General features: G+C 60.3%; 1 protein-coding gene across 1 annotated transcript in view; it reads left to right on the top strand.

The window, feature by feature from the left end:
• The window catches only part of COL5A1 (collagen type V alpha 1 chain), a 116,923-nt gene that overhangs the window by 25,116 nt on the left and 77,524 nt on the right, over nt 1-14,283 (top strand). The window contains exons 3-9 of the mRNA XM_024762362.1: nt 337-468; nt 1,659-1,787; nt 2,472-2,723; nt 3,720-3,887; nt 4,020-4,073; nt 8,695-8,736; nt 8,929-8,991. Of these exons, the coding sequence (XP_024618130.1) occupies nt 337-468; nt 1,659-1,787; nt 2,472-2,723; nt 3,720-3,887; nt 4,020-4,073; nt 8,695-8,736; nt 8,929-8,991 (840 nt within the window). The remainder of the gene's footprint in view (nt 1-336; nt 469-1,658; nt 1,788-2,471; nt 2,724-3,719; nt 3,888-4,019; nt 4,074-8,694; nt 8,737-8,928; nt 8,992-14,283) is intronic.

The raw sequence follows: 14,283 nt of genomic DNA, 5'->3' as shown, positions 1-14,283 counted from the left end.
GGATGGGTGGGTGGATGGATGGACGGATGGGTGGGTGGGTGGGTGGGTGGATGGATGTGTAGATGGATAGGTGAATGGGTGGGTGGATGGCTGGCTGGATGGGTGGCTGGCTGGACGGGTGGGTAGGTGGATGGATGGGTGGATAGGTGGATGGGTGGGTGGCTGGATGGATCAGTAATGCCTGGATGGCCAGGTCAGTTGAATGGCTCTTGGAGGTAGCAGCTCCCCCAGAGGAGGCCTGGCCCCAAGGACAAGCTCTCAGGCATCAGCAGTTCTCCTGGGTCCCCACGTGGGTGCCCTCTGTGCTGCCTGTTCAGGGCTTTCGTTGTCTTCCAGGGAGACATCCAGCAGCTGCTCTTCGTCTCGGACCACCGGGCAGCTTACGACCAGTGCGAGCACTACAGCCCTGACTGTGACACTGCGGTCCCTGACAAGCCCCAGTCTCAGGACCCCAATCCCGATGAATATGTGAGTCCTGGTGGGAGCCGCGGGCAGACCGTCTCGGGGTGCTGGGCATGGTGGGACACAGAAGCTGTGGGCCTCCCGTTTGAAGCAAACCCACTGGGTGACACTTATAATTGATCCCCGGGGCAAGGTGGACTCCTGACTCACTTTACGAAGGGTTCTGTGCTCCCAAAGCCGTGGAGTCAAAAAGGATGTTGGTAAAGAATCTTTCACCCAAGTTTCTGGGGGAAGAGAGCCATGGGCCCCCTGGACCAACACCTGGGTGGGGTGCTGTGAGCGGAAACGCCACAGGTGCCCCCGGCGGGCCGTCTGGAGCTGGCCAGGTAGGAGGGGCTCAGGGCTGTCGGAGTGGATGATGGTCCCCTCTGACCCCTAGGGCGGCAGCTACTCTGAGGGGCAGCCTCGGCCCGAGAGTTTCAGGAGCGTGTCCAACGCCACTGTCCTCTGGCCGTGACCCGCGTGTCAGTGGGTCAGCCTTTCCCATCCACCCGCCCTCACGCCCCAGCAGCACCTCGGTTAATTGGATTTGCAGTTCTTTGTACCATTTCCAAATGAGAATCCTCTCCCATCCCCTGTGCAGGTTGGACTCCTGTTTCTTTTAAGTAAAATTCAATCCTGCTGTCTATTTTTTCTCTGAGCTTCCCTTCTTTCACGAGCAGTCAGAAGAGGAGGGGGGGACCCCATGAAGCTGTGGAGTCCTGGGCTAGGCATGTCTTTCCCACCCCGAGAACAGGGTTGGCAGTGCTCCCAGCTGGCTTGCTGCAGCCGAGGCCTCCTGGCCACGCCTCACCCTCCCCATGCCCGATACAGAAATGGGTCTGAGGGTGAGACCGTCTCTGTCGCTGTGAAGTCCCTCCCGTGAGGCCTGGGCCTTCGGTGAAGGTCGGGGAGGGCCCTCGGTTTGGGTGGGTGCCAAAGGCTCAGAACGTTTGGACCTTTTAGGGCTCATCTCTCTTTGAAGGCCACCGGGGGTCCCCGTTTCCTTCCCTGGACTCCTCGTGGGGCTGGCTCTGCTCCCCCAGGGGATGGAGGGGGAAGACTCCTTTCAGGGCCCATGGGGTTGGTGCCTGGAGCTGGGCACGACTTTCGGGGGTCCGATCTTCCCAGTTGAACCCACGAGGGAGGGAGATGGCGGGCTGGCATCTCGGGGTGGGGGGCCCGCACCCTCCTCACATGGCCCTATTTGCTCTCAGTACCCGGAAGGAGAGGGTGAAGGAGATACCTATTACTATGAGTACCCCTACTATGAGGACACGGACGACGTGGGCAAGGAGCCCACCCCCACCAAGACACCAGTGGAAGCTGTTCGAGAGACCACAGAGGTGGCCGAGGTCTGGCCGGGTGGCTGCTGGTCCCTGGAGGCCGTGGTTGGCGGGGGGGCCGGGGGCTCCGTGGCGAACATGGGGGCCGTGTGGAGATGCGTGGAGAGCAGGGGCGGTGGGCGGGAGCTTGGCAGGGAAATGGGGGACCGGGGACCGTATGTGCTTTGTCCTCACGGGGAGTGTAGGGCAGAGGGCCTTCCGTGGTGCGGGGGACACCAGGGGACATGGATGTGATGGAATCCAGTCCCCTCCCCAACGGGTGGCCGGGACACTGGCCCATAAGGCTCTAAGAGTCTGGAATGTTCTCTTATTTTTTCTTTGGTCACCACGTGGCTTGCGGGATCTTAGTTCCCCAACCAGGGATTGAACCCAGGCCCTCGGCAGTGAGAACGCAGAGTCCTAACCACTGGACCACCAGGGAATTCTCTGTTCTCTTACTCCTTAAAAAAAAATTTGAGATATAGTTTACCCTGTCCAAGTGCATGATGGCGGGGTTTAGCCGTGCACAGCACTTCCGCGGGCTGGGCTGTCTCCCCCGGCCTGAGGGGACCCCTGCGCCCCGATCCACAGGGGCTGGTTGGTTGATGGGTCAGCCTCCCTCTCAAGCCGCGGAGGAAAGCCCCAACCCGGTCCTCGCTGCGCCGGCCGCACCCCTAACCCTGCGTGTCTCTGCCCGGCTCCCAGGAGCTGACCCAGCCCCCCACGGAAGCCCCTCCGGTGCCCGACACCAGCGAGGGGGCCGGGAAGGAGGAGGACCCCGGCATCGGAGACTACGAGTACGTGCCCAGCGAGGACTACTACACCCCACCCCCTTACGAGGACTTCGGCTACGGCGAAGGCATCGAGAGCCCCGACGAGAGCCCCGACCGGTCCCCTGACCCGGGCGCCCGGGCCGAAGTTCCCACCAGCACGGTGCTCACCTCCAATGCCTCTAACGTAATTGCTTTCTCAGCGAGTGGGCTTGGTCCAGGGGAGGGGGCCGGACCCCGGGCTCTTCCTTCTCTACTCCTCGCTTTGCTGTCCTGGGGCAGCTGCCCTCCCCCTGCCCACCACCACTGGCCCTGCAGCCCTTTGCAGCCAGGCCGTTCTAAGTGATTGCCGAGGATGCCCGGTGAGTTTGCAGTCACTGCCTTGCTGGGTGGATCTCAGTGTTGTCAGTTTTTCATCAGCAAAATGGGTGGAATGAGCCCTGCCCTCCGGGTCTCTTGGGGTTCGGTGGAGACGGATGAGGACATGCGTGTTCACAGACAGTGTTCCTGTCTGGGGCCCGGGCGAGGGCAGGCCAGACAGGTACATGAGCTGGGGGTCTGGACAAGCAGGCCAGACACGAGGCCCGGTAGGACCATGGGCTTTCGCATCAGGCACACCTGACTTGAAGTCTCTGCCAGCGGCCTTGGAAAGTGATATCCCCTCTCTCAAAATCAGTGATCTCATTGACAACCGGACACCAGTGTTCCCCGCCTCTTGGGGCTGCTGCCACGTCTTCAGACTGGAGAGGAGTTGAGCTCAGCCCGTGGTCCACGGGGAGTGCTTAAAAACAGCCATCACGTGACGCTGAGTTCTTGATGGCCACAGAGCAGACACACGGGGCTCTGATGGGTCCAGACCCCTCTGGCAGCGGGCGTGGGATTAGGGGCTCGTTACCCCGAGACCCTGGGCCTTGGGTGGAGCCCTTGGCGGCCCCAGGTTCCCCAAGGACACGGTGCAGCCTGGGGCCACGTGCCCGTCCTTCTGCAGCCCTGATTTGCCGCGGGGTCTTGGGGGCTTTGGGGTGAGTCTCCCCGTCGTGAGAGGGAGACAATGACTCCCAACAAGTGAAACCCCAGGCTGCCTGTGTTCTGTGACCTCGGAATGCCACGGTGCTTGGAGTCCGGGGGCTGGGGGCCTGTGCGTGTCCGTTCCTCTGGGTGACCCTGCCGCCTTCCCTCTCAGCCGGATCCGCCTCCGGAGGAGGGGCTGGACGACTTGGAGGGAGAGTTCACAGAAGAAACCATCAAGAACCTGGATGAGAACTACTACGACCCTTACTACGACCCCACCATCTCCCCATCGGAGATCGGGCCGGGCATGCCCGCCAACCAGGACACCATCTACGAAGGGGTGAGTGGCTAGGGAGGGTGCCTCCCCGGGCCCTTACGGGGGACCCCCTGCTTCACCAGCCGTATGGATTTGGTGTAATCTGTACCTTCTTCCTGTTCTCCCTCTCCTCTCTCTGCATCTTACAAACCTCAGATCGGACCACGGGGCGAGAAAGGTCAAAAGGGAGAACCTGCCATCATCGAACCAGTAAGACACTTTCTTATTGTCTCCCCGAAACCGGCGGGGTGGTGGGTCGAAGCTTGGGGCACGTGGCGGGTTAGGTAGGATGTGGCTGGGCCTGTGGGACCCCTGCGCCTCTATGCCTGGGGCTACCATGAGGAGCTACGTGACCTCGTGGATGCCACCCGCTGCTTGGAAAAGCGCCTGGGCAGGGGTAAGGTTCTGGACCTCGAATGAGGTGGCGGCCGCCTGGGATTCGAACGGGTCAGGACCCTTTGTGCTGCATGCTTAGGATCCGGGCACGTCACTGCGTGTCGATTTCTCCTTGTTAAAAGACTCGGCTTCTGGGAAGGAGGGACCTCCCCTGGAGGGCAGAGGGGGTTAGCAGGCTGAGTGTGGCGGCCGGTCTGGAGCAGGGAGAGTTAGCCACGGACCCAGCTCTCCACGTGGGCTGTGCAGCCATGTGGCTGCAGCTGGTAGAACAGGGAAGCCTGGCTGTCAGCCGCGCCGAGGAGCTTTAATAAAACAGCTCTGCCCTGAAACTCCCACTGAGTGAAACTTCACTGTGCTGGGCTGGGGGCGACTTAAACAAAATGACTGTTGAGAACGTCTTAACCTTGGGATCAGGGGGAAGAGGGTCCCACGTGCACCTCGTGGGGCGGTGCGTGTTGGCGGGGGCCCCACTCTGCGCTGGCATGTCCTCTGCGCTCAGGGAGCCGTGCCTGGCCGGGGAGCACCAGGGTCTACCCTGTGGCCTTTGGGCTGCCGAGGTCCAGGCGCTGAGTCGGGGCAGGCGAGGTGCCAGGTGATCAGCCGGGTGGGGGCGGGGTGCCCTGCAGCTGCACGTGGCGGGTATGACATCGTGGGCTGGGAAGCAGCTCTAAGCGTGGGGAGGGGCTGGCTGCCAAGGTGCACGCCTGCCACGTCCTCCAAGAGCCAGAGGGAGGAGGCCAGCGTCCTGCACTCGACGGCTCATGAGGCTGGGGCCAGGCTCCAGCCTTCTCTACTGCCAGGACTTGGTTGCCCCCCGTGGAGGCTCCAGGACGCTTCCGATCTTGGGACGGAGGACTGAGGTGACCCCCATCCTCCCGTGGGACTGGGAAGGTTCTTTTGGAACCTCATCCCCCTTAGAGGCACCTGAAGCCCGTGGCTGGGGCATCAGGACGGGGGGACTAGATGACTGTCCCGCTCTGTGCCTCCTGCCCCGCCCCCCAGGGCATGTCCCAGGGATGGGCGCACCCGCTCCCACTGGGCTGTGGCCACTGGGTACACACATCCTGTTCTCGTGCTGAGAACATTCCTTTCCCGGTGCTCCCCAAGGGTCCAAGGGAGTCAGGGCTTGTCTGGGGCCGGAAGATGGGGATGCAGAGGAAGTGGGCAGAGGGGCCGAAGGGGGACACCAGCACCAGGGGGCTCCTTGCTCGGCGACATGTAAAACCCTCACACCAAGTCCAGACTCGGGGAGGAAGGCGACCCTCGGGGAAGAGCAGTGCGGCCAGTGGTGCCACCTCAAGACACGGGGCTGCCGGGGACCCGCTCCAGCCCTTGAGGGGCTGTGCCAGAGGTGGACCACACCCTGTGGCTCCAGCCCTTGAGGGGCTGTGCCAGAAGGTGGACCACACCCTGTGACTTCCCTGTGGTCCAGCTGTGTGCAGACCACGGTCCACATGGCTTTGGTCCCCGGTGGACTTGCCGCCGACTCGGGTGCCTTCCGTGGTGTCCCCATCGCTTTGGTGAAAGGGGCATCCTGCCTGGGAAGAGGAGAACCCTCGGGCAGGCGGGGGCCAGGCTCCGTGGAGTCCTGGGTTTGGTCCTGGCTCTGGGAAGGCCTGGCCGGCGCCTCGGTCAGGACGAGCTTCCTTTTCACATGTCCCTCAGACCGGGCTGCCCCCGTGTGAGAGCCATAGCATCCCAGGTCCAGGTGGAGGCGGGTGAGAGTGGATGAGGCGTCCAGTTGCCAGACTCCACTAGGCTCCACCGGCGAGGGTGGGCCGGGGGAACAGGCTGAGAAAATAGAAGCGACCCAACACAAATTGCATGCCTCCAGAAAATGCATTTCATCTTTGTTTGGGGAGAAATGAGTCACCTAGATGCAGTTAGGGAAGGATGCCCTCCCCTCTGGCCCCAGCGTTTGCTCCCGCCCAGCCCCCAGCCTGTTCGGAGTGTCCGAGGGGCCGAGGCCGGTCTCCCTGGAGACATCATGGAAACTGTTGGAATTTCTCAACCTGGAGCGTCACCAGATGTCCTCAAAGTCTCAGCTCCCTGTAAACAGATGGCCGAGTCCTGGACCACGGCCCACGTGGTCTTGCCTCGGCCGCGCAGGCGTCGCGGCCCGTGAAGGTTGGGCGGCCGCTTCCTCTCCCCAGCCTGCCCCAGCGACCTCCTTCTGGGGAGCGTGGCTGACTGTCCATGGGGCTCTGGGAACCAGCTCCTTCTCTTTGCATCCATCCATCCCAGGGACACAGGGGCAGACCTGGTACCCTGTGTCGTGGGTCAGCAGCACCAGCGGCTCCTCGACAGGACAGGAGTCCCTCAGCCGAGCGGATTCAGGCCAGTCAGAACTGGTGCTCCTGGCTGCCCCGGGACCTCAGGGAACCAGGCATCTCCAGATTCAATGTCCTGTATCATCTGGCGAAGGCCCGCAACAGGCATGTCTGCCTTCCACTGTGGCTTAAGGAAGGTTTTCTCGGTCTGTGCTATGTAGCAGATGAATGGACCCCCGTTAAGGATGGTTTCGAGTTCTCAGCTGAGGCTGAGACCTTCCACCCTGGTGGGGCGTGGAGCGGGGCCGTTAAAGGAAGGCCATGGCTTCCCATGTCTTGGGAGCACTTCTCTTTGGGGTGGTGGTCAGGGGTCCATCCCTTCACTGTACCTGGGAGAGCGCCGGCACCCCTCTACTGGGCTCACCCATCCAGCGGCCTCCGGCCCTTGCCGGGCCGACCTGCAATGATCCTCCCGTGAGAGCCCACCCACCGTGGCCCCCACTCCCTGAGAACAGCGGTTGTGTGTCCGGGAAGACAGCTGCGGTCCTGCAGGGTCCGTGGCAGCCAGGGGTTTCTCTCTTAAGCCTAGCTCAGTTCTGAGCTTCCTCAGCTGCCTTTGTCAGAGGAGGAGACAGGAAAGTGGGACTCACGAGGCCGTTGGGATGAACTCTCTGTGTACATCTCGTGTACAAACATTTCTCTGAGTGCACATCTGTGTAAACACCGGGTGCATCCTCGCAGTGACTGGGGAGCCCTGGTCGGGAGGATGAGGGGCTTGGAGAGGACCTGCAGCCCCTGGCCTGGGGGCCCCCCACTGGGGGGTGTCCGACACCTGTGCTGACCTGGTGCCTGTCCTGAGCACACCCTCCTACTCCTAGGAGGCAAGTCCAGGTGTCACAAGAGAACTGTTCACTTTCAAAGAAAAGCCCAGGGTACAATAGCACTGATCAGCCCCAGAGAGAAGCGACCCGAGCCTGCTGTTCCGGGGAAACAGGAGGCAGGTCTGCCACCGGGGGCCAGGTATGTCCAGCCCTCACCGCTATCTCAGCCGTCACAGGAATTCATTGGGAGGAGGGGTCCACGGCAGCCAGGCGCCCTGCGTGAGGCTGAAGCCTGCCCAGCTGGGCCGGACGGAACCCACCGGGTCCCAGGACCCCCAGAAACGATCCACCACGGTGTTCTCAGCATGCAGACCCTTGCAGGGGGCAGAGGTCCTTCCCCCCCCGCTGGAAGGCCATGCGTTGCCTCTGACTCCTGAAGTGGGCATGGAACACAGAGGACGCTGGGGCGGTGGGCATGGAACACAGAGGACGCTGACCTTGGTGTTGACCGGACAGGGGTAGAGAGGAGGCCCGTGCTGGGAAGGTAGCTGAAGCCGAGGCCCAGGAGCAGGAGACCCCGGGCCGGGAGCTCTGTCCGCAGAGACCTGAAGCCTGCTCTCCCCTCCACTGCCCGTGCTGACTCTAGGGCCCAGGCTGACAGGGGGGCAGGAGGCCTCGTCCCCATTTGGGGGGAAAGACGGTGAGGCCCGGGGGCCTGAGGCAGCATGAACCTCGGCTCAGCCGGGTAAGGGGCTAGAGGAGAAGGGCAGCTGAGTGCCCAGTGGACTTGGCTGTGTTTCCCAGGTGGAGGGAGGAGGGGGCTGGAGACCCCAGCGTGGCTGCTCTAGCAGTTGGGCCTAACGGTTCTCTAGGCGGGGACCTCAGCCTGTGGTGCCCTTTCCTCCTGTCCTCCCTGAAGCCACCGGCTGGTCGTCTCTCCACCCTCCCTGGGCCCTGGTCCTGGGGTCCACTGCTCCCTCAGGCCGCCGTCACCAGGGCCTCCCTGGGCACAGGAAGGCCAGAGGTGTGGCCGGGGAGTCCTGGTTCCTCCTCTCTCCTCTGGAAGCTGTTCTTGAGGGAAACCTGTTGGTTGCTGTCTGGCTTGTGGCTGCCTTGGAAACGCTCAAAGGACGGTCGCCGTGGCCCCCATTCCAGAGGCTGCTGTTTGGGACCCCTCCCAGGACGGAGGGTGCAGGCCCAGAGGCCCGAGACGGTGGTCCTCTGGTCCACCCAGCGTGGAGAGCTTCCTCAGGACTGGGGTCTGCTAGGGGCCGGGCCCACTCGGGGTCTGGGGATGGAGGGAAAGGGTCCTGGGGTCTCAGACGCTCTCCCTGTCTCTTCCAGGGCATGCTCCTGGAGGGGCCACCCGGCCCCGAAGGCCCCGCGGTGAGTGTCCCATTTTATTTCCCGTGACTTGTGGGAGGTGCTCAGGGGTGGAGGGAGACCACTTAAAGCTCGTAGGTGGAAAAGAGGGGCAAACGCCCTGGGACCGGCACTTTCTCGAACCCTCTCCTGGCAAGGCGGGAACCGCCCTGTGGCTGCATCTTTAACTCTGCCTGATTTTATTTTTAATTCTAGGGTCTCCCAGGACCTCCAGGAACAATGGGTCCCACTGGCCAAGTGGGTGACCCTGGAGAAAGGGTAAGGGCGGCTCAGTCCCCTCGGATCACGGGCTCTGTGGCCTCGTCCAGGCGTCCTCCCTGCTCGGGGAGCAGCCTTGACCTCACCTGTGTGGGTGACCACCGTACACTGACGTCCTTCCCCAAACTGCCCTGTCCCCTCGCATCTCACGCCACCCCTTAGTGCGTCCACTCTCTTCAGATGTTTAGGGGGCCGACCGTTTCCTGGCCCTGAGCTGGAGGCAGGAGACCCCTGCAAGAGTGAGCCTCAGCCGGGCTGTGGGCCCCCCGGCGGGTTCCAGGGGCCAGCCCACAGTGGCGGCCCTGCATTAGGGTAGCAATAACAACAGCTGCAATGGCCAAAGAGCTCTGGAGCTGCCTGGGTATCCCACAGGATCCGAATTATCCTCCCTCAATACAAGGACTTCATTGGCCTTAAGACCCCCTGGCTCCAGCTTCCTTGTTGGAGATCTAGCAACAGACACAGAAAACCTGCTCTGGGTCAGAGAGACCATCTTGGGGCCACCCTAGCCAAAGGGACCATCCTGGGGTCACCCTGACCAAAGGGACACATCCCGTGGTCTCCCTGGTCAAAGGTACCATCCCCGGGTCGCCCTGGGTGGCTGCCGGAGAGATGCAGGCAATTTCGTTCCGCCTCCTAGTGGGCGTTTGGGGGTACTGCTGCCCTGTGGGTTGTCGACCAGCTTGACATTTTTTTCTTTTTGTTTTCCCTGCTGGTTAACGAATACCGATGTGAGCACAGTCAGACTGAGAGCTCTAATTGGGTGTAGCTGTAGATGAGAGACACTGGGGGCGTGTGTGCATCCTGAGAGACCTTTATCCCCAGTGCCTGGCACACTGCCCAGAGCAGAGACCTCACAGTTTTGGGGTGGACGGTGCCTGGGTCTGGTCCTGAGGAAGGGCGGCTGGGGTCTGCTTCCGAGGGGGCGTTTGGCTGTCAGGTGCTGGGGGCTTTGGGGTGACGCTCAGGGTGACGTGAGGCGATGCCCGCAGACAGAGCTGGTGGCTGCGTGACCTCTGAGGGCAGCCGGATCAGACTGGGCACCAAACAGGTTTCTCCGCCATGTTGCTTCCCTGTGGCCAGTGACTTTGGGGGCAGAGTAGGTGGGCCTTGCTCCGTGGCTGGCCTGTGACATGCTTGGCCTTCCCATACTTCCCATGCCGCTCCTGCCTCTGCCACAGTTGAAATTCCAGACAAGCAGGTGAGGGGCCTGTCCTCTCCCCACCCCTGAACCCACGCCAGTCAGGTTCTGCCCCAGGGGCTGCAGTCTGTAACCCAGCTCACTCCAAAGGTCTGGGAGTGGATGGAGGGATGACAGCCGTGTGCCCCCACAGAACCATCCTCAGATGGACCCAGGGGTGCGACTGAGTCCAGACGTCAGTGAGAGAGGACGGCCTGCCGTAGCAGACGTCTTCTCTCTTAGACGTAGGGAAGGTCGCCGTCCACAGGGGCCGCAGATACTGACTGACATCTCCCGTCAGCCTCAGTGTTGCTCCAAGTGTCTGTCCGTCTGTCCGTCCGGCACAGGTATTCACTGAGTGTCCACAGTGCTGGGCACTGGTCTAGCACTGAGGGTCTAAATGCTCACGAACCAGAGGGACACTCCTCCCCGCTTGGTCCCTGCCTCTGGACTGAACCTGGGTCAGGGCCAGAGGCAGCGACCCTGCCGGTACTTTGTGTGCTGAGACCTGAGAGTTGGAAGAGCCACGGCACCTGACGGTGGAATCTCCCGGTGCTTTTAGAGCTGGTCTCTCTTAAGTTCAAGTTAGGGTCCAGGAGAAAGGGACTGGGGTTAGGGAGGCAGAGGAATCACCTGCTCTAGAGCCCGCTGTCCGTGGAATTGGAGGGGAAACCTGCGGCCCATTGACCTTTCCAGGGCCCTTCCCCGGGAGAGGGGCTGATTCCAGGAGCTGAGCACTGCTCGCCCGCTGGGCCCTGCCTAACCAGCTTGTCCAGGAACCGTCCCTGCTCACAGCTCAGCGTCCTCGCCATGCCCAGATCTCCTGCTTGTCTGCTGATTAGCTGTGAAAGAACATTGGATGCAGAGTCAGGATCCTGCAGTGCCACTTGCTGGCAGCATGACCTCGGAATTCCCGTGTAGGAGAGGAAAGAACTTTACCCTCTTAGGTTTTGTCAGTGGGACCTGCAAATTAAGCTGACCAAAGACATTAACAGGAGAAAAGGCAAATGAGTTTCTTCATGTTTTTAATTTTACATGAGGCTTCATGCAAAAGAAGAAGAAACCCAGAGAAGTGGTTAGACTTGGGAACTTATATACCATTTTAACAGAAAGCAATAAACCACGGAGAAGTGACTGCAAAATACGTGGGGGAAACTAATGGAAGATAAGGCTTGTTTCAGTAAGGTCTGTTTATGCAGACTCGTCTGAGTGGCCCTTTCCTGCGGGGGGTGCCTCCCTCCCTGCAGAATCGGGATGCACTTGATACCCTCGGGGCCAGGGAGCAGCAGGGTCAATGACACTATATCATGTCCACACAGCCCGGTAATGACGCTGCCATGGGCACAGCTTCTCCAGCCCCTTCTCCCGGTTGTTGAGACCTCAACCCCTCCCTCCCACCTCTTTAGGTTTCAAGGGTTGGGCATCCTTTCGGGATTTTGCTTGAGGGTCTTTTCTGTCCTTTAAAAGGCTTGTAAGAACCCGCGTTATTACACCCATGGAAAGCGTGATTCACAGGTGCCTGCATTACTCCCCAGGGCCAGCTGGGACGATGCCCAGCTATGTCACCACCTCCCCCCGCGGCTGGCTGGATTTACACTCAGGGCCAGGGGAATGGTCACAGGCTGGGTCCCTGCAACTTGGCTGAGAGGCAGAGTCCACTGAGGCCCATAGGAAGCTTTTAGCTTCGCAAAGGCCGTGGTGAGTGACCGCTGATGCCCGCAAGGCAAGGTTGTCCGACCATCTCCTGCCTTCTGGGGGCAGGACAGGCGGCTCCGCCTTCCAGTGCCCCTGTGTGCCCAGGACATCTTTTGTGGGGCCATCCAACCTGGGACACCTGGTTACTCACCTGTTCCACACAGCCAAGTATCTCTGTGATGTCCTGGCCACAAGCCACAGTAACACGGGCCTTCCCTGGGTGTGTTAGGGCCACATCCTCTCTGTGACCTGGTCGTCCCCCCTCCGGTGCTATCAATGAGGCATCACTAGGATTGAGCCAGGGCCACCTGAGTCGTCTTGTTAACCTCTTGAACCCGCTAGAAGCCAGAAAGACCCTTTTTCATATTAGGGAGCACATTGCGGCGGGGGGGGACCTTTTGAGCTGGGACAAGGCTGAAAGTATCGATAGGAACACCTCAGCACCTCCTCCAGGCCTGTTGGGCTTCCCGGGCTCAGAAGACCTCAGTGATCTCCGCTGGGACTTCCCGGCCCCCTCCTGCTGCAGGGCCAGCTGAGGCTCCTGGTGGGGTGGGAGCGTGCATGGTGCCAGCTTCCCCCAGGGCTCTGGCCCTGGCCGCAGGTGTAGCCGGGTTTCAGATCTAGAGCAGGCGCTGACCCCCAAGAACTTCTCTGGCCTCTCCCAAGCTGTAATTGCACAGAAGCTGACCTGAAAAAAGAGCAAACCACTGATACTAGCCTGCGTTCAGTGTCCTGAAGGGTGGGAAGGCGGCTGTGATGTAGCCCCATCTTTTGGCTCAGGGGACCAAGTCTTTGAGTTACTGACCTCCGTGCTTGGCAAAGCTCGGCTGACGATTTTTTCAAGCCGTGGTAAATACAGGTGCGGGCGAGGGGACACGCGGGACTCACATCAGATTTGAAAGTGTCAGAAGGATTCACGGGGTGGTTTTCTCCCGCGAACCTTCTATTTCTCACAGGGTTTCCAGATTTTCCTTGTCCATCTATGCATACGTTCTTGGGAATCACTCCGGGTGTAGTTGAAGCATGCCAGCTGAGGGTGAAATAGCTTTTGGGCCTCAGGTTGAATTTTCACCCTCCATGGCTTAGAAACAGCAGGAAGAGGGTCTTTGAAAGTGGAAATAGTGGATGAGGGGCCGCCCCAGTATGCTTCCTGGTTTCCAGTGTTACACACGCACACACACACACACACACACACAAGCACACGCTCTCCACGTGGACACCACATGGACGGCATCTGGTCCCTGGGAGGCACGGACCCTAAGCTTTGAATTGGGGGTTTGATCTGGGATCTACTCGGCAGCAGAAAACTCAGCTGCAAACAGCCATCAGCACTGGATTTCCAGGAGGAGATCTGGGCGGCAGAACACGTTCCGGATTTTTCTTTTTTAAGCAGGCTTTATTTTCTGAGAATTTTTTTGTTTTCTGAAATGGCAGGCAAGGACCATTTGGCTGTATCCATTAGCAAAAAGGGGGACGGGAATCCTTTGACCCAGCAGTTCTGCTTCTGAGGACCTCCCTAAGAAAGATGCCTGGGAATTCCCCGGTGGTCCAGTGGTTAGGACTCGGTGCTCTCACTGCCACGAACCCGGGTTCGATCCCTGGTCGGGGAACTAAATCCCGCATGCCGCGCAGCGTGGCCAGAAAAAAAAAGAAAGATGCCTGAAGACTCATCACGGCAGCCTGTGTCCTAATGAAAACTGGAAATGACCTAAACGTGCATCAGAGGGGGACGGTTTAAATAAATGATGAGTCTGATGTGTGGCCGTTAAAATGAATGAGGCCAAACTCATAAATAGGCCACGACGTGCAGCAGAGGAAAAGGGCCAGTTGCAGAACAACATGGACAAGATCTCGTGAAAAAGGAGGAAAACCACCTCCCTGGCCACGGACCCCTAGACGGACGGACGTGAGGCACGTCGGGTGTTCGGTGCCTGTGCTTCCGGCCTCTCTGGACATGTACAGGGTCTTAGCCCTACTTACTTCGGGAGGAACGAGAGGGAACTTTCACTTTTCCCTTTGTGTGAATCTGTGTTCCACCGCGTTTCACAAGAACGGGGATCAGTCCTGGAGTAAACGTTTCTGGGTCATTCCGGGACGGACCCCCCAGGTGCTTGGTCTTCTGGGCCGGGGAGTCAGTCTGCGTCTGAGCTGGGCGCATCGTGTGCGGTGGTGGTGTCTGCACTCGGTTCGAGGGCTGGACCCAGCATCCCTCGCGGTGGGGCCGATGGTGGTCTCTTTCATTGAGGAAGGGGAGCTAAGCATCTGTCTGCAGACAGACCTCGTCCCCCGCAAGCCGGTTGGGAGTCCGCCTGCGTTAGTGAAAAGCTGAGCGATAAAACGCTTTTTTGTCAATAAGCCGTATTATTCGTGTGACATTCACATAAGCCTGACTTGGGCCAGAATCAGTTAGAGACTCT

This window comes from Neophocaena asiaeorientalis, unplaced genomic scaffold (assembly GCF_003031525.2).
Source record: "Neophocaena asiaeorientalis asiaeorientalis breed wild unplaced genomic scaffold, Neophocaena_asiaeorientalis_V1.1 scaffold78, whole genome shotgun sequence".
Lineage (NCBI taxonomy): Eukaryota > Metazoa > Chordata > Mammalia > Artiodactyla > Phocoenidae > Neophocaena > Neophocaena asiaeorientalis.
This window is presented reverse-complemented; position numbering and strand designations above follow the sequence as displayed.